The following is a 27,369-nucleotide window of genomic DNA, read 5'->3' as shown; positions in this document are numbered from 1 at the left end:
AAAAAAAAAAAAAAAAAAAAGGCTGCAAAATGATGATTTTTACGTTCTGTCAATGTAAAGCATAATTTTCTCATTAATTAGGGCTTTTTGGTCACTCTGAAACACAATGTGTACAGAACAGGCAGGATAAATAATATTTCTTGAGTACTAATTTTCAGAGTAAGCAGGTGATACCCAGTTACTTCCAGTTGTTCAATATAAGGTCTTTTGTAGGTGGGGAGGGTAGGCCTCCCTCTTGCCCCACCCCTCTTTTTTTTAATCCCTGTGAATTTTTCAGGTTTGGCATGTTTAATATGTTTCATTAATTTTGTTGTTTTTGATGCCCAAAATGTCCTTTCGTTGTTAATGAGAGCCCCTTCATGTTGTCTGATACATTTCCTTTCACGTGTGATAGCTTCCTAGATTACTGGCATAAGATGTACCAGGCTCATTTTACGTATTTTCTTCCCCCTGACCTGGAACGGCCATTGCTCCAAGGAAGGTATTTAGATAGTAGTTCTAAATTTCAATAAAGAAATAATCAGTTTTATTTATGATGGTTAACCCTAAAAAAATTCTACCATAGATAATATTTGAGATGTACTGAGATAATTTTTTAATATTATATAATTGAATGTATTTTTAAATTATGGCATTTAAATAGATAAGGATGGCAATTTTCTAGTTTAACATACTTTTTTTGTTATCACTAATCTTTTAATTTCAGTTAACTTCATTTGCAGCTTGAATAATGGATGACACATTTGCCTTTCTAGTTTTTTAACTTCATTTGTCTAATTTGTGGTTTTAGATCTTGAAGTTCTAACTGGTATCCCAGCTGAAGTACCACACATTAGAGAAAGTGTGATGAGAGAAGGGCGCCATCTGTGTTTCCAGTTACTAAGTCCAACAGGAACAGCCGTTTCAACTCTTAGCTACATAAACAGGACAAATCAGCTTGCTGTAGGTTTTTCCGATGGCTATCTAGCACTTTGGAACATGAAGAGCATGAAAAGAGAGTAAGTATAACTTTTTTCCCTAATTTGGTTATAGGTAGTTTCTTTTTGCATATAGCTTGTACTTAGTTGCTAATATTTAAAAATTAGCATAGTGAGAAAAGGATGGGTAGATTAATGATTGAATGAATGATTGAGTATGACTAATTTTTCATGGCATTAAATCAATGTAATACCATAAAGGGGTGACTTAGCACATGAATTTAGCTTGATTTTTTTTCAGTGTTTATTTAAAAGGCATTACAGTCATTGTGTTTTAACATGCTAGTAAAGCATGACTTTGTAACCTTACAATGTTTTGGTCAGCAACAGACCTTATAAAAGAAAGGGGTCTCATAAAATTTTACTGTATTTTGATTGTAGCTTTTTAATGTTTAGATACATAAATGCTTACCATTGTGTTATAGTTGCCTGCAGTATTCCATACAGTAACATGCTGTACAGGTTAGTAGACTAAGAGCAACAGGCTCTGCCATACAGCCTTGGTGGGTAGTAGGCTGTACCATCTAGGTTTGTGTTACTACACTGTGTGATGTTCGCACAATGACTGAATCCCTGATGAGCGTTTCTCAGAACAGATCCCCTTTACAGAACAAAAACATGACTGTGTTTGTATAGTATGAGTTCTTTCAGAAGTACCTTCCCAATCATCATCTATGTAAAGTAACAGCTTAATAAAGAATTCTCAGTTGAGAGGAGAAAAAAAGGATTTTTAAAAATCAGACTTACAAAATACTTGTGTTTTAAATTTTTTATGCTGTCAAAAAGTCCCAAAAATATAATTATATTGATACTTTGTAGCTGAGTTAATTTGTGTTAAGAGTTAAGTAGATGCCTATTTGGCTCTTAAGTTGTCAATTGATTTGTTTCTCTGTTTTTCCCAAGGCATATTGATATATTTTATTGAGCAATTTATCTTATGGGAAGTGTATCTTAACTCTCTTTGCTGTTATCCTTTTATCAGCTCTTTTTTTTTTCCTTTTTTTTCTTTTTTTTTCTTGAGGCGGGGTCTCACTCTGTCGCCCAGGTTGGAGTGCAGTGGCACGATCTTGGCTCACTACAACCTCCACTTCCCGGGTTCAAGCAATTCTCCTGCCACAGCCACCCAAGTAGCTGGGACTACAGGTGTGCACCACTGCGCCCAGCTAGTTTTTGTATTTTTTTTTTTTTTTAGAGATGGGTTTTCACCATGTTGGTCAGGCTGGTCTCAAACTCCTGACCTTGTGATCCACCTGCCTCGGTCTCCCAAAGTGCTAGGATTACAAGTGTGAGCCACCGCACCCAGCCCCTGGTTTGTCAGCTTTGAATTTGCTCCTCAAGAAATAACTGCAGTACCTCACTTCTACAGTAGTGCTTTCTCTAACACTATCATCTCTTGGTCAATTTTTGCTTTGTTTCTAACTCATCTTCTGTTGTAGTAGTGGGGAAACTGACGCTAAATCCAAACAGCTGAAAAATCTTGTGGCAGTATCTTCTCTCTTTGTAGGGCATCTTTTATGGCTAAGCAGTATGTAGGAGTATACATTGACTATGACTCTTAGGACCAGTTTACACAGACATGAATGCATATGCTTGAGTAATTCTAACTCTCGTCACTTCTGCCTCTCGGGCATTGAATACGACTCTTAGGACCAGTTTACACACACATAAATGCATCCGCTTGAGTAATTCTAACTGTTCCCAGTTCTGTCTGGGGGGGATGCATGACCATAGTCTTGATGTCTTGTGCCCTGTGTATTTTTGCAGATAAGATGACTTGGCCATGACCCACAGATCACTTATTCTGGGGGAATGTATGAACAGTGGTTGCCTAACCCAAATTCTTACATGATGTACCTTTTTCCTTTCTATAAAATAACTTAAAAATATGAAATATACTAATTTGTCTGTTTCAGATATTACATACAATTGGAAAGTGGACGAGTTCCTGTGTATGCTGTCACTTTTCAAGAACCTGAGAATGATCCTCGGAATTGCTGTTATTTGTGGGCTGTTCAGTCTACACAAGACAGGTAGGTCTCATACAAACAGTTTTTTTGTTTGTTTGTTTTTTGTTTTTTGAGACGGAGTCTCGTTCTGTCGCCCAGGCTGGAGTGTAGTGGCGCAATCTCGGCTCACTGCAACCTCCGTCTCATGGATTCATGCCATTCTCCTGCCTCAGCCTCCTCAGTAGCTGGGACTATAGATGCCCGCCACCATGACTGGCTGATTTTTTTATTTTTAGTAGAGACGGGGTTTCACCATGTTGGTCAGGTTGATCTTGAGCTCCTGACCGCGTGATCTGCCTGCCTCAGCTTCCCAGAGTGCTGGGATTACAGGCGTGAGCCCCCATGCCTAGCCTGATACATATGGTCTTTAAAAATTAGTCAAAAATAGAACAGGTAGTCTATGTAGTTATGTAGTCTTTTTTAGTGAAGGCAACATAATTCTTTCAGTGAATTAGTGAGTAGTAGTTGAAATTATTTTAAAACTTAAATAGTTGTTTCTACATGCTTGAATAATTCTGAGATATCAGAAGAAATTGTGCCAACTTATTGGAATGTTTTTCACAGATTAAGAGAGCCTTGGAACCTTCCAAGTACCCTGCTGTCTTGTTCTCAGTCTCCATACCCTGCTTTCTTATTCTTCAGATGTACTTGGAGATTGAGAACAAGAGAACTGGGTACTCAGCAAAGGACTGAGGAGTGAAATAGTATGGTGTGAAGAACATTAGAAAGGTGTGGTATGAAGAACATTAGGAAGGTGTGGTGTGCTAGAAGCCAAGTAAAAGAAATAAGAACTAGTAATAGGAATTATTAAGAGGGATCAACTAGTAGTAAGATTCAAATTCAGATGATGTGGCTCTGGAATCTGTGCTCTTAACACTTACTGCATGCTTCGTGCTTGAGTTCTTCACTACAGGGCTGATTTAGTATCTTCACTTTGTGTCTTGATTGTATAGTCCTTGTCTTCATGGTCCAGGGCAACATCCACATTTAAAAAAATTTTTTCCCCACCCTTCTCGCAACTGCCCTTCCTCCTTCCCACACTCCCCACTGTCCTTTGAACCTCTACATTTTAAGTAAAAATAGCAAGATGGAGGAAGAGACCAGGATGAAGCCACAAAGGATATCTTGTTCATTAAGAAGGGTTCTCTGAGGTTACTATGGGGTAATTCTGTTTACATCCTGGCCACAACTTTACCACAGGCTACTGCACCTAGCTGCAAAGGAAGCTGGGAAATGTACAACTTTAGGCAACCATGTGTTTAAGTCGAGTATACCCATTGAGGAAGGAATATTTGAGAAATAATATTGAGGAATCAGTCTTTGCCACATATGATATCTCCTACAGTATGCAATCAGCATCAGTTTAGTTGATTAGAATCAATAATAAATCTCAGTTATTATTTCAAAGGACTACATTTTATGAAAATTACCAAATAAAACTAAATTCTTCACAGTGATCTTAGTTTTGTCACATGCAGTCAACATTGCAAGCAAACTAAACTTACTTGGATAGTAGGAGATGTTTACTGTATTAATATATTTAGTGCATCTTGGTTAATTTCTGTTTCAGTGAAGGGGATGTTTTGAGTTTGCATCTGCTGCAGCTGGCCTTTGGTAATAGAAAGTGTTTGGCATCAGGACAAATCTTATATGAGGTAAATGGTCATTGGGCTATGGGTTTATATTATTTTGTTGTTTTCTATTTTAAATATGCTGTCTTTGTTTTAAGATATTGAAAAGTGATTCTTTTGTTTTTTTTGTTTTTTTTTTTTTGAGATGGAATCTCTGTTGCCCAGGCTGGAGTGCAGTGATGCGATCTTGGCTCGCTGCAGCCTCCACCGCCCGGATTCACGCAATTCTTTGCTTCAGCCTCCAGAGTAGCTGGGATTACAGGTGCCTGCCACCACACCTGGCTAATTTTTTTGTATTTTTAGTGGAGATGGGGTTTTACCATCTTGGCCAGGCTGGTCTTGAACTCCTGACCTCGTGATCCACCTACCTCAACCTCCCAAAGTGCTGGGATTACAGGCGTGAGCCACCGTGCCTGGCCGTGAAAAGCGATTCTTATGTGCAAATTAATATTGTATTCGTAATATAGTAGAAGTAGTGTTAAATTAGAGATCTGTTTTATCTGTTTACCAAGGTAGTATTCTTAACTTCTCAGATACAATTTTCATCTACAATGAGTGTATTGGACTGGATTCAAGCTTGTGGCTTAATTGGTACCCAGGAAAAATAATTCCACTTTGTTGCTCTAACATATCAAGCATTAAGCCAAGGTGTGATTTTTATAAGAGGGTATATGCATGTAGACTTTTAGATGGCTACCTGTTTTTCGGCTGAATTCCTGAGGAAGTAGGAGGGGTGCTGCTAATAGCTATATTTTGTACACCCTCACATACCTGTCTCTAGAACCGACTTTCCTTAGCCTAATGTTTGAGGGGTATAGAAATGGGTTTCAGGGAATCCATAAAGTCCCTGAATTATGTGTTGCGTTTTTATGGGGAAGTCTGATAGCTTTTTGTCAAGATTCTTAAAGGTATCAGTAAGCTAAAAGTCTAAGAACTATTCTAGAGCAAGAATTTCTGTGAGAACACAGGTATAGTATTGCTGGTCTGGGATGCATGCATATATAATTTTGATGGTTATTCCACTTTACATATCAACCAGTAGTGCATGAGGGCTTCTGTGTTTAATAACAACTTTGGAAGACTTGTTGGTAATTATTTTTGAGAGACTAAATCTCACTTTTTATTTGTTTTAAAGTATGTAAACTTTTAGAGCCTTTTTCCATGATTGGTTCTCTTCAGTCTAAATTGTTTTCTTTGTACTGTGTGAACAATCTTTAAATTTGGAGAATATTTAATTTTAGAGTGACCTTTTGCCTAGAATCAGATGAATATTTGCGTGTATTTTATGTTACAGGGGTTAGAATACTGTGAAGAAAGATATACCCTGGACCTGACAGGTGGCATGTTCCCTTTGAGAGGACAGACGAGTAATACCAAATTGTTGGGATGCCAGAGTATAGAGAAATTTCGATCTCATGGTGACAGGGAGGAAGGCATGAATGAAGGTTAGTTAAAGTACTTGAAATATGTCATGTGAAGGCTGGATTTAAAATTTATGACAGGTATTGTTTCCCAGATTTCATACTCCTGGCAGTTAAGAAAATTAGAATAGTAATTGTGGAATTTATTCAGTTCTATATGAGATACTAGATATTTCTTGCTCTCCAGATTGCTATGTATAACTAAAAAATAAAATAGATTAGGGTAATGAAGGACCCTTTTATTTTAATCTAGTTCTCAAAACAAACAGGTGATCCCTAGTCTGAACTAGCGTGACTAGTCTTTGAATGAAGTTTGCTTGTGTCTTTTTTGAGCCATGTATGGTATACATGCCTTGGTTGTCTTGAATGTTTTCTGTTTCCTTTAGTGTCGTCGCTTTTTCCTGGCAATTTTTTTTTGCTTAACGTTTCAGAGCCCTGTTTCTCCATCTGTAAGTGGGGTCATACCGTTAGATCTTTTGCAAAGGGTAGTTGTGAGGATTAAATCACACAGTGAATTTACCCAACCCAGAAATGCCTTTTTGGCTAGGGCCTGTAGCTGTATGTCTGATCCAGTTTTCAGATCCAGTTAAACATGTGAAAAAACAGAACTTGTCATGAGCTCACTTCTTTTTAAAATATTGATTGATTGATTGATTTAGAGACAGGGTGTCACTCTGATGCCCATGCTGGTCCAGGCCAGAGTGCGGTGTCACAATCTTAGCTCATTGCAGCCTTGACCTTCTGGGCTCAAGCAGTTCTCCCACCTTGGTCTCCCAAGTAACTGGTACTACAGGCACACACCACAAGACTTGGCTAATTTTTGTATTTTTTGTAGTGGCAGGGTGTTTTGTGTTTTTGTTTTGTTTTGTTTTGTTTGAGATGGAGTCTCGCTCTGTCGCCCAGGCTGGAGTGCAGTGGTGTGATCTCAGCTCACTACAAGCTCCCCCTCCCGGGTTCATGCCGTTCTCCTGCCTCAACCTTCTGGGTAGCTGGGGCTACAAGCACTGGCCACCACGCCCGGCTAATTTTTTGTATATTTAGTAGAGATGGGGTTTCACCATGTTGGCCAGGCTGGTCTCAAACTCCTGACCTCAGGTGATCCACCCGCCTCGGCCTCCCAAAGTGCTGGGATTACAGGCGTGAGCCACCACACCCGGCCTGGTTTTTTTTTTTTTTTTTTTTTTTAGAGACAGGGTCTCCCTATCGCCCAGGCTGGAGAGCAGTCGCACGATGTCAGCTCACTGCAACCTCTGCTTTCCAGGTTCAAGTGATCCTCCCACCTCAGCCTCCTGAGTAACTGGGACTACAGGTGCATGCCACAATGCCCAGCTAATTTTTGTAATTTTTTTGTAGAGATGAGGTTTTGCTGTGTTGCTTGGGCTGGTGTCGAATTTCTGGGCTCAATTGATCTGCCCACCTTGGCCTTCCAAAGTGCTGGGATTACAAGTGTGAACCACTGCACCTGGCCATGCTCTCTCTTATTCCTCATTCTTTCTGTTTCCTTATAGTAGTGTTTCAGATTTTTACTTTCTTCTTCTCCTGTTGATGTCCCTTACTCTATTTCTGTCTTTCCATTCCACAGGCACCATCCAAGCACTTTTCTTTTTCCCCCTTTACCATGTAACTAGATAAGTCCCTCTCAACTAAGGTTCATCATAATAAAGCCTTAATGCCCAAAGGCATCCATTTTAGGTAGTGAATTAACTTCTCTAGTACTAGCTCTGTATCATCCTTGGGAAAGAGACAGTTCATTCAAATCATTTTCTACTTAGTAAGCCTCTAATACCTCAACGTCGCTCAAGTATTAACTGAGAACAAGCAAGGATATAACTTCTGGTAAGTGAGTACTTTTTAGTAAGGCCTTAAAATTGAGGAACAATGAAAATGCAAGTGAATGAATCTGGTCTTACATACAAATGATATAAATGCGTTTTAATGAATCAAGTGGGATATGAGTTAAACCTCTTAATTTATGAGAAGATCTTGCTATAATTCTGTTGAGGTGATTTTACTTTGAGATTCTTTATTCTGTTTTTAAAAATTATCTTTTTTTTTCCAGCTCTATCTCCTGACACTAGTGTTTCGGTCTTTACCTGGCAGGTGAATATATATGGACAGGGAAAGCCTTCTATATATTTGGGGCTTTTCGATATAAATCGTTGGTATCATGCACAAATGCCAGATTCGTTAAGGTATGATCTTTCTCTTTTTTCTTTCTCTCTCCTTTCTCTTTGTGTTTGTATATGTAGCTGATTAATGACTTAGTAATGTTTTAAATTTTCTTTTAGGTCAGGAGAATACCTACATAATTGCTCTTATTTTGCACTGTGGTCTTTGGAGTCTGTTGTAAGTAGAACTTCTCCACATGGCATCTTGGATATATTAGTACATGAGAGAAGTTTAAATAGAGGAGTCCCTCCTTCATATCCACCTCCTGAGCAGTTTTTTAACCCAAGCACTTATAATTTTGGTATGTATTTCCTTAACATTACCTCTTAAGAAAAGTAATGCACAAAAGTATGTAAATGTCTGTGTTGTGTAGTTTATTCATTTGATGTTACCGTTTATATCTCACGGTTAATTAATATATGGATAACTTAGGAAGTTAATATATGCACACGAGAAATTTAGTATTTTTGTTTTATAAAGGAATTATGACTTATTTTGAACCTGCTAGGAAAGATACTATTTCACATCTGCATTTTATAGTAGTTTTTATTTTTTTGCTGTGTTTCTCAGCTGTACTTGGAGTTTTTTGAGTTTTGTTTTTTGCTTTTTTCTTGTTGTTTTGCTGTGTAATAGGTTTGTTATCTATTCTTAGGATGAAAATACCTAGAAAAGTTTATTTAAAGATTTATTATATGTAATAGTTTGACGCCTTGCAGTCTGTTATTTGGATAAATTTTGTTCTGTTAATGCCATTTTAAATATATGTAAGTGGATAATTTTTTAAATCTTTTTTATAGATGCCACTTGTTTGTTAAACTCAGGAGTTGTTCATTTAACTTGTACTGGCTTTCAGAAGGAGGTAGGTAACAACTAGTGATTTCTTAATTGAACTGAATCAGATCTTGGAATATAGTTGATTTACGGATTTAAGTTTGATTTCGTGTTAGTGATATTGACAGTTGTTTTGGCTTAAATGGTGGCTTCTGCTAGGTTTATGAGATTAGCAACTAGTGGTATCAGTTACTAATGACAACCTGCCAGAAGACGAGTTGAATATTTTTAGCAACTAATTTATGTAGATGCTAGTTACTTGAACCTCAAGCTTTCTGTCTCCTCAAAAAGCTTATGAGGAAATGAAGTAATGTAAAGAAGGTACCTAGCACAGCGGTATAGTGCCTGGCACAGGGGAAAAAAAAGAATTTTGAAAAATACTTTTCTCTTTTTGAGATGGAGTTTCGCTCTTGTTGCCCAGGCTAGAGTTCAGTAGCACCATCTCGGCTCATTGCAACCTCTGCCACCCAGGTTCAAGCGATTCTCCTGCCTCCGCCACCTGAGTAGCTGGGATTACAGGTGCCCGCCAGCACGCTTGGCTGATATTTTGTATTTTTAGTAGAGATGGGGTTTCACCATGTTGGCCAGGCTGGTCTGAAACTCCTGACCTCAGGTGATCCGCCTGCCTTGGCCTCCCAAAGTGTTGGGATTCTAAGGGTGAGCCACTGTGCCTGGCCTGAAAAATACTTTTCCAGGGAAGCATGATGTGGCAGACCTTTTCATGGATAATCGACCAGATGTGGATGAATGCCATGTTTATACTTCGTATCAAATCTCTTTCACATTAGATAAAGAGGAATAGACTGCCGGAGTTTTTCTCTATGTGTGTGTGTGTGAGTTTTGTCAAGATGTCACCAAACCTGTCAGCTTTAGAGAAGACAGCGGGGTTACACAGTTCATAAAAATATATAAGCTACCTTTTGCTTATATATATTTTGTATTATTCACAACTGGCAAGCATTGGTTAAGCTTAAGAACCTATAAACTGTTTCTTGCAAGGAAATACAGTCTTTCATAATTTCCATTTGCTATCTTTAAATTTTACTTAAATTTTAAGTGTAATTTATTAATCTTAAATTTGATGATTCAAATTGAGTATTGATTGATGCCTTACTAATTTATCTGTTACAGACTTTGACTTTTTTAAAGAAATCAGGGCCATCACTCAATGAAGTCATTCCTGATGGTTATAATCGATGTCTTGTAGCTGGCCTTCTTTCCCCAAGATTGGTTGATATTCAGCCTTCCAGTTTAAGCCAAGTGAGATGATTTTTGACTCTTACTGTGTCTTTTGGTTGGATCACGTTATTAGCTTTCTATTATAGTATAAAATGTATTAGGTAATTTCTGCAAAAATAGGTGAAGTAGTGTAATGCTGACTCTGGGTGATCAGCAGTTGTGGTCTTAGGTTTGGCTTAAAATTCCTACTCCTAATACCCAATAGGCCATAACTTGGCAGCAGATTGACTTAGCTGTATAGAAGGATATAAGACAGGAAACACCTCATGGCTGCATCAGGCCAAATGCAGTGGCATGGTTCACTGTAGCCTCAACCCCTTGTGCTTAAGCGATCTTCCCACCCCAGCCTCCCCAAGTAGCTAGGACTACAGACAGGCACCAGTATGCTTAGCCTTTTTTTTTTTTTTTTTTTTTGGTAGAGACAGGGTCTGGCTGTGTTGCCTAGGCTGGTCTTGAACACCTGGCCTCAAATTATCCTCCCACCTTGGCATCCCAAAGTGCTGAAATTACAGGCATGAACCACCTTGTCCAGCCTGTAATAATGTATTTTTACTGTACCTTTTCTGTGTTTAAATACACACACACTTCACATTGTGTTACAGATGCTTACAGTATACAGCACACTAACGTGCTGTCCAGGTTTGTAGCTTAGGAGCAATATATATAGCCTTGATACGTGGTAGACTACACCATCTAACTTTGTGTAAGTACACTCTTAACCATGATTGCACAACAACGGAGCACACCTAACGAAACATTTAACAGAACGTATCCCCATCATTAAGCAACACATGGCTGTATGGAAAAATGCAATTCATTTTTGTGTATTTATTTGATATCCACATAACTTTCAAGGTATGTGACCATCAGCAAATAATAGACTTTTTTCGTTTGTTTGTTACTACCTTTTTCCTTTTTTGAGACAGCAGCTTGTTCTGTTGCCGGATTGGAGTGCAGTGGCATGATCTTGGCTCACTGTAACCCTCCAACCTCCTGGGTTCAAGTGATTATCCTGCCTCAGCTTCCTGAGTAGCTGGAACTAGAGGGATGTGCCTCCACACCCGGCTAATTTTTTATTTTTGGTAGAGACAAAGTTTCACCATGTTGGCTAGTCTGGTCTCTAACTCCTGACCTCAAGTGATCTGCCCGCCTCAGTCTCCCAAAGTGCTGGAATTACACGTGTGAGCCACTGTGCCTGACCAGTTACTGACTTTTCTCGTTGCAATGTGGTAAAACTTCTATAAACTATAGGATAATAATGTTAGTAGCAGATGTTTTTGTTTTGTCTCTGGTATTAATGTAAATGGCTTCAGTGAGTCTCCATTTAGAATCATGCCTTCTTGGGTTTTGTGGACCATTATCTTGTAATTTCCTCTGTACCTATTTAACTTACATTCATGTGATTCCTTTTTGACCATCATTTAATTTGCTCCTGTAGTGGATGAAATCAATAGATTCCTCTGATATTAAACCAGACTCAGTGATTTTCAAAATACCAGCTTTACTGAGATATTTCATATACCGTGCAGTTCACATATTTCAAGTATACAGTTCAGTGATTTTAATTCACAGAATTCTACAACTGTCATCACATTCCATTTTAGGACATTTTTATTACTTCTAAAGAAAGTTCTGTGCCCATTAACAGTCACTCCTTTTCCCTTACCTTCCTGCCTGCCCCATCCTGCCCAGCTTTATGTAATGACTAACCTACTTTCTGTATAGATCAACCTATTCTAGATATTTCATATAAATGGGTCAAATAATATGTAATCTTTTGTGACCATCTTCTTTCATTTAGCATGTTTTCAAGGTTCATCTGTGTTACAGCAAGTGTCAGTGCTTCATCCCCTTTTATATGGCTGTATAATATTCTGTTGTATGAGCATACCATAATTTCTTTATCTACAATTAATGGGCATTTGGGTTGTTTCCACTTTATGGCTTTTAATAGTGGTGCTGGGAACCTTCATGTGAAATTTTTGCTTGGGCGTGTATTTTTGTTTCTTTTTGGTGTATACCTAGGTGTGGAATTGGAGGGTCATGTGGTAAGTCTATGTTTAGCATATTGAGAAACTGCCAAACGGTTTTGCAAAGTGGCTGTTCCGTTTTACATTCCCGCCAGCAGTATATGAGAGTTCCAGTTTTAACACATCCTTATCAATGCTTGTTACTGTCTTTTGATTATAGCCCTTCTTATGGGTCATAATGATTTTTTTAGCCTTAAAATTTTTAAATTCGGAACCAGAACTTGCCTGTGATCTCACACCGTTTTTCTTTCCTTTCTATAATGCATGGTTTAGGAAGAACAGTTAGAAGCTATATTGTCAGCAGCAATTCAGACTAGTTCCCTGGGACTTTTGACTGGTTATATCAAAAGATGGATAACAGAAGGTAAGATTCGGATTTTTAACAAGTAAAACGTTTGGTATTTTTAAAGTTATCAATTCACTATTTGTTGTATTTTTTTCTTATTTTTATTTTGATATAATGGTAGATCCACATGCAGTTGTGAAGACGCAGTAGAGAGATCCTACCCTCTTTAGCACACTTGCCTGTGGTGCTATGATCTGACAAACCTTTAGTATAGTCAGCACAACCAGGATCCCTCACGTTGCCCTGTTATAGCCATACCTACCTTCCTTCTGCCCCATCCTTAACCCCTGGCAAGAATTTTGTCATTTTAAACATGTTCATAAATGGAATTGTGCAGTATGTAACCTTTTGGGGTTACCTTTTTTACTCAGCAAAATTCTCTAGGAACTCATCCAAATTGTTGTGTGTATCACTGTTACTTTTCACACACATACACACACATACCCCAAACACATGGTTCAGAACCATTTCTGAACACATCTGTTCAGAACCATTTGAGAATAGTTTTTTTTCTAAGCCATTGGATGATAAGCCATCATGCTTTTTTAGTCCATAAATATTTTGGTATTGCTTCTTCTAAGAATAAGGATATTCATTTACAGAACCACTTTGTGATCATTAACAAATCAAGAAAATTAAGACTTTTATCAAATCTAGAGACCTTACTGAAACCCCAGTAATGTCTTTTATTTCAGTTTAGAGGGGAGAGAGGGTTTAGAATCATGCTTTGTATTTAGTTTTTTGGAAAGAGATCTAGAATACTTTGTAATTGTTTTTAAAATTTCCCTTAATCTTGTACATTTTGTCACTTTGTCTTTCAAAAAATTGACTTTTTTTTTTTAAAGAAATTAGGCCTTATTTTATAGTCTGCATTTAAGTGTGTGCTTGCCGTCTCTCCTCATGACTCAGTGACGGGTTTTACGTTGCGGTGCAGTACTGCCCGGCGTGATGTGCTCCGTGGTGTGATGCACTGCGAGGGGCCGTTTGGCCTCCGTTCAGTGTTGGTGTTCACTCGGTTAGGGTGCTGTCTGCCGTGTTTTCCCACCAGCAGTTTAGAATTCTGTTTGTAATTAATAATCTTTATTTTTTCCCTTTTGTATTTACAAATAAGAACAACCAAATTCTGCTACTAATTTGCGCTTTGTTCTTGAATGGACGTGGAATAAAGTGGTTCTCACAAAAGAGGAATTTGACAGACTATGTAAGTATTAGAAGTCTAGATGTAGGACAGAATTTAATATTAAAATACTAACCTTGGTTTATGTCTTAAGTACATAATTTTTAATCATTTTGAAGTTGTAAACTCTTTTTTTTGTTGTTGTTTGAGATGGAGTCTTGCTCTGTTGCCCAGGCTTGAGTGAGCGGCGCGATCTCGGCTCAGTGCAAGCTCCGCCTCCCGGGTTCACGCCATTCTCCTGCCTCAGCCTCCCGAGTAGCTGGGACCACAGGCACTCGCCACCTCGCCTGCTAATTTTCTTGTAATTTTTAGTAGACGGGGTTTCATCATGTTAGCCAGGATGGTCTTGATTTCCTGACCTCGTGACCCGCCCGTCTCGGCCTCCCAAAGTGCTGGGATTATAGGCGTGAGCCACCGTGCCCAACCTGAAGTTGTAAAGTTGTAAACTCTTAAAATTTGAAGATGTCCCAAAAGAAAATTATTTCTTTTTACCTTAAAGAGATAAAAGTAATTTTTTTTTCTTTTGAGACATGGTCTCACTTGTTGCCCAGGCAGTAGTATAGTGGTGAGTTCATGGCTCACTGCAGCCTTGACTTTTTGAGCCCAAGTCGTCCTCCTGCCTCAGCCTCCTGAGTAGCTTGGACCACAGGCACATGCTGCCTCAACCAGCTAATTGTTGTATTTTTTGTAGAGACATGGTCTCACTATATTGCCGAGGCCGGTCTTGAACTCCTGGCCTCAAGCGATCCTCCTGCCTGGGCCTTCCAAAGCATTGGTATTACAAGGCATGAGCCATTACATCCAGCCAAAAGTAATTTTTGATCAAGATTTTGCAGCAGGTCATTAAACTGGCAACATGCTGATATGCCTACAATAGCAGGTTTTAGGATTATAACTTGTCTTTTTGGTCTTAGGAGTTTAATTTACTAAATATACTGGTGATGGAGTAAGGGGAATGTGCTAGATAATGCTCAGAAGTTTCTGTACTTACTTTCTATTTAATATATTGATAGAAATAATGAAGTTGAGTGGCAGGGTAAAAGTGCATCACTGTTGTCCTTCATGGGCAGATGTCATTATTATCGTGGCAGATCATTTTCCTTCTTGACAGTTTTGTTAGTTTCTTGTTCATTTTGATTGAGTCTTGGGGTATGTCATGAATATTAAAAACCTATCATGTCCAGTTAGGGCAAATACAAGGCTGAAAGTACTAGTAGTTAGAGATACAGTTGCACTGTAAGTGAAAGTAAAATTTAAGTTTATTTAGAGGTAAATGTTTTAGTCATTTCTCTTGTGTAATGATGAGTAAACAGATGGACTTTTGAAATGATTTGACTGTAGATAGATTTTCACAACGTAAGTTATTCTTGATAGATAATTTTTATACCAATCAAGTTTGTTAGGAAGACATGGAGCTTTCTAGTGTTTTAGGCTATACTTATGAAACTAGTATCATGAATTAATTTAAGTATTTCAGTAATCAGTGTGATTGAGGTCTGGAAGAACACTATCAGGTGTGTAGGATCAGAGAAAAAGTGTCTTTTTTTTTTTTTTGAGACGGAGTCTCGCTCTGTCTCCCAGGCTGGAGTGCAGTGGCCGGATCTCAGCTCACTGCAAGCTCCGCCTCCCGGGTTCACGCCATTCTCCTGCCTCAGCCTCCCGAGTAGCTGGGACTACAGGCGCCGCCACCTCGCCCGGCTAGTTTTTTGTATTTTTTAGTAGAGACGGGGTTTCACGGTGTTAGCCAGGATGGTCTCGATCTCCTGACCTCGTGATCCGCCCGTCTCGGCCTCCCAAAGTGCTGGGATTACAGGCTTGAGCCACCGCGCCCGGCAAAATGTCTTTTTTTTTAAGAGAAAAATGTTTGTTGAAGCTCATTATGTTGTGTAAAAAGAAATTGAACTCAATTCGTAAATCGTATGGCCGCTTTGGTTCTTTGAGGATAGCGCAGTGTTTGGGAGCTTAACGTGGTAGTTCAGCTGCTGCTGCTTTGAGCTTTATTACTGGTAGGTTGGGTTTTTTAAAAAATAAAAACCTCTAAGAATAATTAAAATACAAAGCATAGTAAGTGTTTTAAATGTATTAGCGATTAGGCATGGTGGCTCAGGCCTGTAATCCCAGCACTTGAGGAGGCTAAGATGAGAGGATTGCTTGAGGCCAGGAGTTCAAGACCAGCCTGAGTAATATAGCAAGACCCTCGTCTCCGCCAAAAAAAAAATTCTTCTTTTAATTAGCTGGGCATGGTGGCACATGCCTTTAGTCCCAGCTCCTTGGGAGACTGAGCCTGGAGGAACACTTGAGCCCAGGAGTTTGAGAGTGTAGTGAGCTGTGATAGTAGTACCATTGCACTCCCGCCTAGGTGACAGAGTAAGACCGTATCTCAAAAAAAGTATTAGAAGTAAAGCAAATTAGATTGGGCGTAGTGGCTCATGCCTGTAATCCAGGACTTTGGGAGACCGAGGCAGGCGAATCACCTGAGGTCAGGAGTTCGAGGCCAGCCTGGCCAACATGGTGAAACCTCGTCTCTACTAAAAATACAAAAATTAGCTGGGTGTGGTAGCACATGCCTGTAATCCCAGCTACCCAGGAGCCTGAGGCAGAAGAATTGCTTGAACCTGGGAGGGAGAGGTTGCAGTGAGCCGAGATTGAGATTGCACCACTGTACTCCAGCGTGGGCCACAGAGCGAGACACTGTCAAAAAAAAAAAAAAAACAAGTAAAACAAATTAGAATTTGATTTGATTTAAAGAAGGATTTTAGAATGAAGACAGTTGTTTTCTAGACCAATAACACATTAAATATTAATGTAACTAAATGGGTCATTAAAGTAAATCCCTGTCTTTTGATGTGTACTGGTTGTGAGGATAAGCTCTAGATGTAGATGAGTTGAGTTCATATTCTCACTCTTGGCTTTTGCTAGTTTTATATTGAAAGCACTTTTTAGGTTCCTTGGAGGTTTTGCCATTTCTAGCTTGTCTTTATAAATCTCATAATGATTAGAATAATTCTTTTGAGTGATAGCAGTTTGAGAAATTTTGCATTGTGATTCTAATTTATTTAGATTTACTGTATGGAAACTTATCTTGTATTTTATTCTTGAAAGGTGTGCCATTATTTGATGGTTCGTGTCATTTCATGGATCCACAAACTATACAGTCTATCCAGCAATGCTATTTGCTTCTTAGCAATCTTAATATAGTCTTGAGCTGTTTTGCATCAGAAGCCCGAGAGATCACTGAGAGAGGTATCCTCTTTGTTTTATCAATTGATTGTTTTATTAAATTTGACTTCTTAGAGCAACGAATACATTTCCCATGTCTTAGATGGATCATTGTGTAAAGAGGACATTATTTCTCCAGTGCTAGGGTTTTTGTTTGTTTCTTTGTTTCAGTGAAAAGCTACAGAATGTTGTTAGACATGCCATGCCAGGAGCCCATGCTTAAATAAGCTTGGGAAATTCTGAAGTTAGTAATTATTAAGATTAGTGTATTTGCAGTAAAATTTCAAATTAAGTCATATGTATGTTTTTTATTCAAAGAAGTCATTATAATATTTTTCTGTTTTGCAATTTCAAAACCAAAACAAGTCAGTTTCATTTAAAGGCCTGTTTTGAACCATCTGTCTTAGTGATACTATACTAGTTTGTATTAATGTGTAAATTTGAGTTCTGGAATTAGCTAAATGAAAGTGTAGCTGAGGTGGAAGTGTATTTACCTAAAATGTCTATTTTAGGGAGTGACTTACTTATTTTAGCATTTTGGAGATTTGCTTGACATCATTTTGGACCAAAGTAAACTAGATACAAAAGTGAATTAGTTCAAGAGAGATACATGTATTTTGAACAAATACATGTATGTAAAATATACATTTACATATATATGTAAATTACCAAGTGATGAAGTTTGAAAACTGTGGAGCATCTTGCTTTTTTTTGTGAGTAAACGACTGATGTGAACTCTTCTTTACAGGACTGATAGACTTAAGCAATAAGTCTGTGGTTTCCCACCTCATCTGTCAATATGCACAAGTGGTTCTTTGGTTCTCTCATTCTGGGCTTTTACCAGAAGGCATAGGTAAAACATTTACTTACTCTATAAGTATTAATTAAAACCTTCTGAATCTTTATAATTTTGTGATCGTATTCTAATGCTTTGGGTTTATTTTCTTCCACCTCACTTAATTTTCTCCTTAATTTATGCTTACCTTCTTTTCTTACATTTTTCCTTACTTTGTATCTTCACCCTATGCCTGCCACACAGTGCTCATACATGTGTATTGGATTGAATAACATTTAGAAGGAAAGCAAATCTGAGAAAACGTGGCTCCTGAAAATGAGTTCAGCAGTATTACTAGCTATTATTTAGATCCATAGAACTATAGTTTCTATAACTCAGTTTTCCCATTTCCTGATAATGATCCTTTTCATATGGTTACTAATATTTCTTCAGTTAAATAGCCCCTTTTATCTAGTAATTTATGCCAGTACCAAGAATTACAGAATGCTTGGTATTTGACTTGTGCTGTATTTGTTTAGAATATAACTTCTAAAACCTTCACTTTCTTGCATTTCCAGGAAGCCATTAGATTTTATTTAGAAGTGCCTCTGCCACTGTACATAATTGTTGATGTTATTTTTTCATAATCCTCTTAGATTTTGATTTGTAGTGAACATGTCTTGCTTTCAAATTATTATTTGCGCCTAAGGAGTGAAGTTATTTAGAAGTTTCCGGGATTTTAAGCCACCATCCATGTTGTTAGACTTTCACGACAGATCATTTTCTCACTTGTGCATCTGTAAATAAAAAGATGTGTAGTAATCTTTTATTACTTAAATATAACCACCCTGTAGGTTAACCAGAGGTTGCTGTAAATATTAAATTATAGTAAAATATTAATATGTATTGTTGAGATATTTTGGAAATATTACCAGCTTTTTTTCCAACTCTTAAAAATCTAGATGATTCTGTGCAGTTGTCAAGGTTATACTACAACTACCCTGTAATTCAGAACTACTACACCAGTCGTCGACAGAAGTTTGAGCGTTTATCAAGGTACTAGTAAAACAGTTTTAGAAATTACATCTGTAAGAAGTCAAAAGTTTCTCAGAACAGTGTTCATCGTGTTACAAAGTGATTGAATGGGTATAATTCTCAGTAAAGTATCAGAACTTGCTATTACCATTACTGTTTTATTTCTCTCTTTTGTAAAAAAAGAATACATGAATAGCCTACTTAGTTCCTTTGAAATAAAGAAGTAAAGGTAATAGACAAAGAAAGAGAGGTGTTTAGAGTCTTGACCACACTTCTGGAAATAGTCGTCTTCCTCAAGTTGCAGTGACAGAATTACAAAGCATGTAACATTAGAGCAATGGTTCACAAACGTTGATTCCAGGATTCTTACACCCGAATCACCTGGGAATCAGTACTTTAAAATCTGTGCCAGCTGTAATTCTGATGCATGGCAATTGTGGGAACCAGTGCTTTAGAATGATCAATTTAGGAGAGTGAGCATTAGCTTGGAGGATTGATTAGGATATTTCACAATTCTAGATCTGTTATTTCCTAAGTGTATATCCTTGGCACTTTGTTATGCTTTCTAATCCTATTTGTTATATAAGTTATGAAGTCAGTATAAAGCTAAATAAAATAATGTGTGCAGTACATCTAGTGCAGTGCCTGACTCAGTGGACAACCTCAAAGAGTAGTAAGTGCTGCCGCTATTCACAATTAGAAAAGGAAATAAGGGAAAAAAAGAAGAGAAAAGAAAGGGAAACAGGGACAATATCTGCACATCACATCATAGGCGCTCAGTGATAGATATTTGAGTACAAGAATCACTGAGGATAAAAGACTAACCCAAGTGATGAAACAGAAGCTTTAACTTTCTGTCTTTGAACTTCAGTGTTTCCGCTATGCTGGGCTTTGTGCTCTATGGTAGTTTGCGTAATATGCTGAAAAATAGGATGGTCACTGGCTAGATGGACCACCTGGGGACCTCACCTTGACCGACTGGCTTGCTGATGACTGAACTGGAGGCAACTGAAGGGCTTATCCGACTAACTCTCCTTGATGTCTGTAGTTCTCATCATGCTAACTAGGGTCCAATTCCCAATTCTCTTCTCTCTCTCTGTTTTTAGAGACAGGGGGTCTCTGTTGCCCAGGCTGCAGTGCAGTAGCATGTGTATAGCTCACTTTAAACTCCTGGGCTCAAACGATCCTCCTTCTTCATCCTCCTGAGTAGGTAGGACTACAGGTGCACACCACCATGCCCAGCTAGTTTTTGTATTTTCTTTAGAAATGGGGTCTTGCTTTGTAACCCAGGCTGGTCCCAAACTCCTGACCTCGAGTGATCCTCCTGCCTTGGCCTCCCAAATCACTGGCATTACAGGCATAAGCCACCATGCCCAGACTCTTCTCTCTTTGATAGTTGGGATTGTTACTTTTAATATTTTGATGCTGGTTGCTTTGATATTAATTAACAGTGATATTAAGTAAGTCTTAACTTTTCCCTGATTGCAGAGGGAAGTGGAACCCCGATTGCTTGCTGATTGATGGACTGGTTTCTCAGTTAGGAGAGCGAATTGAGAAGTTGTGGAAACGAGATGAAGGAGGCACAGGAAGATATCCTCCTGCTAGTCTACATGTAGGTTTGCAGTAATGTGCTATCACTTAGAGTCTACAAAGCTGGGGAGGGAGGAGACATGCTTAGCTGCGTGTCTGGCACAGACTTGGGAAAACAAGAAGCGTGAATGAATGAATGACCTTACAAGATCCACTGACGGTTTTCTCTGTTTTATAGGCAGTACTTGATGTGTACCTATTAGACGGCGTTACTGAAGCAGCCAAACATTCTATTGTATCCTTTCAAGTTTTATCCAGTGTTTATGTATTATTAAAATTGTAAAATTTCAAGAGTAGTAGAAACCTGACATATCTAATGTGATCTCAATTGCAAGGCTGAATTTTGGTTTTGTTTTTTTAAGGAGGTGTTAAGCCAGGATCTGTTGTTTGGGCTCAGATGGCCTATGATTAACCTAAAACTATATGCACAATGTTGTTTTATGTTTGTTTTTCTAGGTATAGGGTACTTGGGCTTTTATCAGATACTTAAATGTGTCCAAGACACTTAAAAAGTTAACAACAGTTGCTCTAAAATACTACTACCAAGTGGTCACTCTCAGTGGCGTTAACCTCTGTGCTGGAAATGAATACATTATGAGTTAGTGTGATAGTACCTTAGGCGTTACTTGAGTCCTGTAGTCTTTGTGATAATATTTTTATGCTAATGTTAGTTACTTAGTCTAAAAATGTGTAATTCCATTTAAAATTTATAAGCTAGATGATGTCTGATTAAGCTACCATCTTTTGCTAGATCACTAGAAATTTGCATATATCTTTGTTTCTTATTTACTGAGCTACTGACTTCATAAAAATTCACTTTATCTCCTTTGTGGTGCTGGTAATAAAATACTGAGAATGAATGGAGTTGATGTGGGACCAGTTGTACCTACATTTACTAAAACTATCCTCTCATTGCTGACTCTCCATGACGGCTTTTAAACACTAAAAATGGGCCTTTCAAGTCTCTTTTAATGCTACATTTTGTTGCTGCCTATTGTAAAGATATATGTAGGTGGTTTTTGTTGTTGTATTTTATTGTCCTTAATCTGCTTTTTCAAAGACCATTTATTTGCTACTCGATATTATGTATTCCTTTCCCAACAAAACAGAGACTCCCATTGAATCTTTCCCAACTGTATTTGCCATTTCTTGGGGCCAAGTTAAACTTATTCAGGGGTTTTGGTTGATAGATCATAATGACTTTGAGGTAAGTCTATTCACTTACAGCGTAAACTTCCATGAATTACTAGAATTTTAGAAAATACACAGAATTTAAATTGATATTAAAAGATATGATACAGTCTACTTCTAAAAATAGTTGAGGAAGGACTCAGTTTCAGTTTAATCAGTACCTTTACCAAGCACTATTTTAGAAGGCAAGAATATAAATACAACAATTCAGAACCCAAGATTTCTTACCGTTTAAAGAAGGAAACTACTAAGTAAGTAATCATGATAGTGCAGATACAGTGATTTGTTATGTTAGAGATATGTTTGGGGTGTTGGGGGAACCATAGAAGGCAAGATTTGGCCTTGAGGTATGAAATTGGTGATGGGACGATCTTATAAAGTAGTGTGATACAGTCTCAGAGGTGTCAGGTTTTTGATAAGGCTTTTATTCTTTCAGATACAGTTATCACTCAGTATCTGTGTGGAATTGGTTTCAGGCTCCAGAAACATACCAGAATTCACAGAGGCTCGTGTCTCTTATATAAAATGGCATAGTATTTGCATATACCCTGTGCACATCCTCTTGTATACCGTTGGCCCTCTGTGTCCATGGATTCCATATCCACGGCTTCAACCAGCCACAGTTCAGAAATACTCTGGGAAAAAACTGGGTCTGTACTGAATATGTACAGACATTTTTCTTGTCACTATTTCCTGGACATTACACTATAACAGTTATTTACGTGATATTTACATTTCATTGAGTATTTTAAATCATCTCTAGATCACTTATAATATCTAATACAATGTAAATGCTGTGTGAATAGTGTATTCTGTATTGTTTTTATTTGTATTATGTTTTATCATTATACTGTTATTTTTTATTTTTATGTATTTATTTTGAGATGGAGTCTCGCTCTGTCACCCAGGCTGAAGTGCAGTGGCGCAATCTTGGCTCACTGCAGCCTGTGCCTCCCGGGTTCAAACAATTATTCTGCCTCAGCCTCCCGAGTAGCTGGGACTACAGGTACATACCACCCTGCCTGGCTAATTTTTACATTTTTAGTAGAGATGGGGTTTCACCATGTTGACCAGGCTGGTCTTGAACTCCTGACCTCAACTGATCTGCCCATCTCAGCCTCCCACAGTGCTGGGAGTATAGGCATGCGCCACTGCACTTTTTAATTTTTTTTTAAACTTACTTTTATTTGTTTTAGAGACTGAGTTTTGCCATGTTGCCCAGGCTGGTTTTGAACTCGTGAGCTCAAGCGGTCTGCTTGTCTCAGCCTCCCTCCCAAAGTGCGGAGATTGCAGGCATGAGCCACCGCGCCCAGCCTTATTTTTGCAAATGTTTTCTATCTGCACTTAGTTCAGTCTGCAGATATGGATCCTGTAGATACTGAGAGCCAACTCTATACCACAGATTAAAGTAGATTTTTTCAGCTTATATTTAAACGGTCTTACCTTGATTTTTGTGGTTTTTTAGTGTTAGGTTTAGCTGCTTTGTCTAAATGTATAGGATTATGTTTATATTTAACACTTTTCATGTTATTTCCAGAGTGGTTTGGATCTTCTGTTTCATCCAGCTACTGCGAAACCTTTGTCATGGCAACATTCAAAGATTATTCAGGCATTCATGAGTCAAGGCGAGCATAGACAAGCCCTCAGATATATTCAGACAATGAAGCCAACAGTGTCCAGTGGTAGCGATGTTATCCTTCACCTCACTGTTTTGCTTTTTAATAGGTAAGTACATCTTTTGAAAGTATAAACTCTTGGCCGGGCACGGTGGCTCAAGCCTGTAATCCCAGCACTTTGGGAGGCCGAGACGGGCGGATCACGAGGTCAGGAGATCGAGACCATCCTGGCTAACACCGTGAAACCCCGTCTCTACTGAAAAATACAAAAAACTAGCCGGGCGAGGTGGCGGGCGCCTGTAAACCCGGGAGGCGGAGCTTGCAGTGAACTGAGATCCGGCCACTGCACTCCAGCCTGGGCGATAGAGCGAGACTCGTCTCAAGAAAAAAAAAAAAAAAAAAAGAAAGTGTAAACTCTTTATCATATCTGTTAATAAAATGGAATTGATGAAATAGACAATGGCAATATGCAGTTGGCCGTTAAGTCAGTAAAGTCAGTCCTTTGTATTGGATTCTGCATCGAGGCAGATTGAAAATACAGTATTCATGGGATGTAAAAGCTGCATATATGGAAGGTCAGCTTTTCATATACATGGCTCTGCAGGACCAACTTTGAAACTTGAGTATGGGTGGATATTGGTATCCTTGGGGATCCTGGAACCAGTCCCCCCACGGATACTGAGGGACAACTGTATAATATTTTACTTTGTTGCATTACTTATTGGTCTTTCAGTGTTAAGAAAAACATATAACACCTTTTATCTAGAATAAGATAAGTACCTTGAATAAAAGGAAGGGGTGCCAAATTGAGATTTACAGTTATATTTGTTGCTAATTGACAACATTGACAGTTGTCCTGCCTGGACAGCTGAGGGTTTAGTATGCTGAAAAGGAGTCAAGAATAGAGAGGAAGAATGAAGTGATAGAGAGTTGCAGATCGAGAATTTGTATTCAGTCATGGTACGCTGATATTTTTGTTAATATTGGTTGGTTGAGTATTGGAATTCTTTGTATTTGAATTTTGTCATTGCATTTGCCCTGTTGCATCCTCATAGAAAGAAAATCTTAATTTAAGGAAGTGTCTGATTTCATGTCTTAATACTTCAACCAGATTTGAGCAAGTGATATCTTTGTTTCTTCTTTTTGCAGATTTTAATGTTCTCTAATCAGTGTATTTGCCATTTACATAATAATGATTATTACAGTCTCACCTGCACAGTACCTGTGAGAAAGCTAAATGGCATGATGGGAAGTACAGTGGTATGGTTATTGGGTTTTCTTATGAACTAGGCTGGAGACATTGCTTGGAGCTGAAATTCCTTACTAGGCTTACTTTATACCACTTTTATTGGTTTTATTCAACCCTATTGATCATTTTTATATTTTTAGAAATTACTTTACCTCACTGTGTTATATATGAACCAATTATCAATTCTGCATCAACACTCTGAAAGTTACATTTTCTTGGTTCTCTTTGGTTAAATAGCATGTATTTCTAAGGATAAGAGGTTAAGATCTACAAATTTCAGGCAGAAGAAAAGTTTTGAAGTTTAATATAGATTGATTAGACATAGAACCTTAACAGTAATGAATTAGCAAGTACTTGTTGAAATAATCTGGCTTAGCAAAAATGTTTAGATAACTTAATAAATCTAGAATCAATACTGAAATTTTTTCTGAGAGCAAAATTGTAGTTTCAATAAGATTTACTGTAAGAACAATAATTTAAAGAAGCTAAATGTGATAACTTGAATAAATGGGTTAAGCATTATAGTACTGAGTTGGAAACCAGTATATAAATTTTTTTCATTTGCATGTACCTCTCTTTAGTGATGTTAAAGTGTTGATACTTATCACTAATACTTACCTCAGAGGGGCAGGTGTTGGAACTTTGGAAGAAACATGTTTGGAAGTTTGCTGATTTTTTTCCTTCTTTTGATTCCAAGTGTCCTTCTTTAATTCATCCAGAGCATGTTTCTCTGATTTGCTGGGTTCTCATTTCCTTTACCTTTGCCATATAGTAAACAAACACTAATAAACAGTTTAATTTCTAAACCTTATTTCTCTTAAGTTGGAAAAAGTCTCAGTTATCCATTCCCCAGAAAACTAGCACATTAAGGCTCCTATACATTAAATACAGAAATAAAAACAACCACTCAAAATTCTATTTGTGAGATAGCTTGTATTCAGATTTAAGAAATGTTTAAAAATAATTACTAGTCCTGTAAATAGAGAATGACGTGAGTGTTGCTAAAAAGTCAGAGAACACTGTTGAAAGTGCAGGTGATAGTTTTTATTGAAACACCTTAGGAGAAAGCTGCTTAAATTTTTGAACTGATAATTTTGCAAAAGGCAGCTGTGTTTATTGCCCAGGAGATTATATAACAGCATACTTTACACTTCACTTTTATCAGAAAGAAGCAAATAACAAGAAAACAAGCTGATTTACAGGGACTTATTCAAGAAAACAAAGTTTCTGAGTATCTCCCGCGGTCGTACATAATCACCTAATTTGTTCAAGTACCTACAACTCTAGTCCAGCAGTGTTTAATCAGTATGTCCTTGAACCATGGATAGAGGTTACATTTGGGAAATTTAAACTAAAAGTCAGAGAAGTTAGGCTGCATCGTGGTCTAACACTCAAATGATTTGATTGCATAAAGACAGTTGAAATGGCTGAAAAAGGTTTAATATTTAAACCATCAAACACTAACACTCTCCCCACACTCACCCTCCTGACTGTACACCCTCACTTCTGACCTGAGGAGGTGTTGCCCGGTTTTGAACTATTAATTTATGTTAGTAATATTGTTTATTAATTCGCACCCTTACAAATAATGTTATTGAAACAGCCACTTATTATAGCAAAGATGTTAAGAGCAAAATCTTTGGACTCAAATAGATTTGGATTTAAATCTAAACTATGCCACTTTTTGAAATAGGATCAAAAGCAGTTTATCCTCTCTGATTCTGAGTTTCCTCATTAAGAGCATCTTTGCATTTCTCTAAAACTTCATGCTGGTAGCTTTTCAATTTTATGAGCTATGTCTACGGACATACCATCACAACTGTGGCATGGCTGTTTTACATGCAAATAAACCATGATGCACTGTACAGCGACAGATTTATAAAGACTAGATAATTCAGCTACTAACTGATTATTCAGTCTTAGGATTATAAATATACAAGAAAGATGAAAAATCCTTTCGTATAGGCATAATTTTTCTTCTTTCTATGTTATGTGGGTTTATTTTGCTGTACTTTTAACTCAGGTTGGATGATTGTTTCATTTTCAGCTTTTTTTTTTTGGTAATACAAAAATATAAATCGAATGTCCTACATAGCACCTTAGCAACATCCCACAATTTTAATTCTGTTCTAAATATTTTTAAACTTTCATTATGGTTATTTATTTTCCCTATCTATGATTTAGAAGTTTTAATTTACAAATAATAGGTTTTAAAAATTGTGGTGTTGGCTAATTGTATTGTAATCACATAATGTGATCCATGTGGTACCTGACCTGTAAAAGTTTGCTAAGACTTGCTCTGTTTAAAAGTAATAATAAAGGCCAGGCACAGTGGCTCATGCCTGTAATCCTTGCACTTTGGGAGGCTGAGGTAGGAGGATTGCTTGAGCCCAGGAGTTCAGGACCAGGCTGGGCAACATATGGAGACCCTGCTGCTTCTCTTTTTTTTTTTTTTTTTTTTTTGGAGACAGAGTCTTGCTCTATTGCCAGGCTGGGGTGCAGTGACAGGATCTCAACTCACTGCAACCTCTGCCTCCCAGATTCAAGCGATTCTCCTGCCTCAGCCTCCCAAGTAGCTGGTGATTTGTTTTTCTAAGACCACTAGAGCGGGCACAAAAGAACCAGTGAGTAGGCAAGGGTAAGAGCAAAACTGCAAATTTATTTTTGGTCACCTAGCTTCAGCGAAGGAGGTGGGTAGGGAGAGGTCTGTCAGCCTCCGGCAAAGGAGGCCAAGAGAGTCGCCCTATAGAGCTCTCGGACGGAGTTCCTGATACAGTCTCGACTGGGGGCTGGGAAGTCCGCGCGGGGCGTCTGCCGGGAGCGGCTTTTCTAGGAGTGGGAGGGCAATAGGCGGGGCACGGGCGTGT

The 27,369-nt window shown here is 38.0% G+C and overlaps 1 protein-coding gene across 3 annotated transcripts in view; it reads left to right on the top strand.

Moving 5' to 3' along the window:
* The window catches only part of AHCTF1 (AT hook containing transcription factor 1), a 97,799-nt gene that overhangs the window by 22,657 nt on the left and 47,773 nt on the right, over positions 1-27,369 (top strand). For all 3 annotated transcript variants that reach the window (XM_011955735.1, XM_011955734.1, XM_011955733.1), the window contains exons 5-21: positions 791-998; positions 2,891-3,007; positions 4,554-4,638; positions 5,909-6,059; positions 8,095-8,227; positions 8,324-8,505; positions 9,002-9,063; positions 10,167-10,295; positions 12,578-12,668; positions 13,762-13,851; positions 16,930-17,070; positions 17,795-17,899; positions 18,784-18,877; positions 20,345-20,468; positions 20,625-20,681; positions 21,507-21,653; positions 23,175-23,362. In XM_011955735.1, the coding sequence (XP_011811125.1) occupies positions 791-998; positions 2,891-3,007; positions 4,554-4,638; positions 5,909-6,059; positions 8,095-8,227; positions 8,324-8,505; positions 9,002-9,063; positions 10,167-10,295; positions 12,578-12,668; positions 13,762-13,851; positions 16,930-17,070; positions 17,795-17,899; positions 18,784-18,877; positions 20,345-20,468; positions 20,625-20,681; positions 21,507-21,653; positions 23,175-23,362 (2,104 nt within the window). The remainder of the gene's footprint in view (positions 1-790; positions 999-2,890; positions 3,008-4,553; positions 4,639-5,908; positions 6,060-8,094; positions 8,228-8,323; positions 8,506-9,001; positions 9,064-10,166; positions 10,296-12,577; positions 12,669-13,761; positions 13,852-16,929; positions 17,071-17,794; positions 17,900-18,783; positions 18,878-20,344; positions 20,469-20,624; positions 20,682-21,506; positions 21,654-23,174; positions 23,363-27,369) is intronic.

The sequence above is a fragment of the Colobus angolensis genome, unplaced genomic scaffold (assembly GCF_000951035.1).
Source record: "Colobus angolensis palliatus isolate OR3802 unplaced genomic scaffold, Cang.pa_1.0 Scaffold40, whole genome shotgun sequence".
Classification (NCBI taxonomy): domain Eukaryota; kingdom Metazoa; phylum Chordata; class Mammalia; order Primates; family Cercopithecidae; genus Colobus; species Colobus angolensis.
The sequence above is the reverse complement of the archived record's forward strand: the minus strand, read 5'-3'. Positions and strand labels throughout refer to the sequence as shown.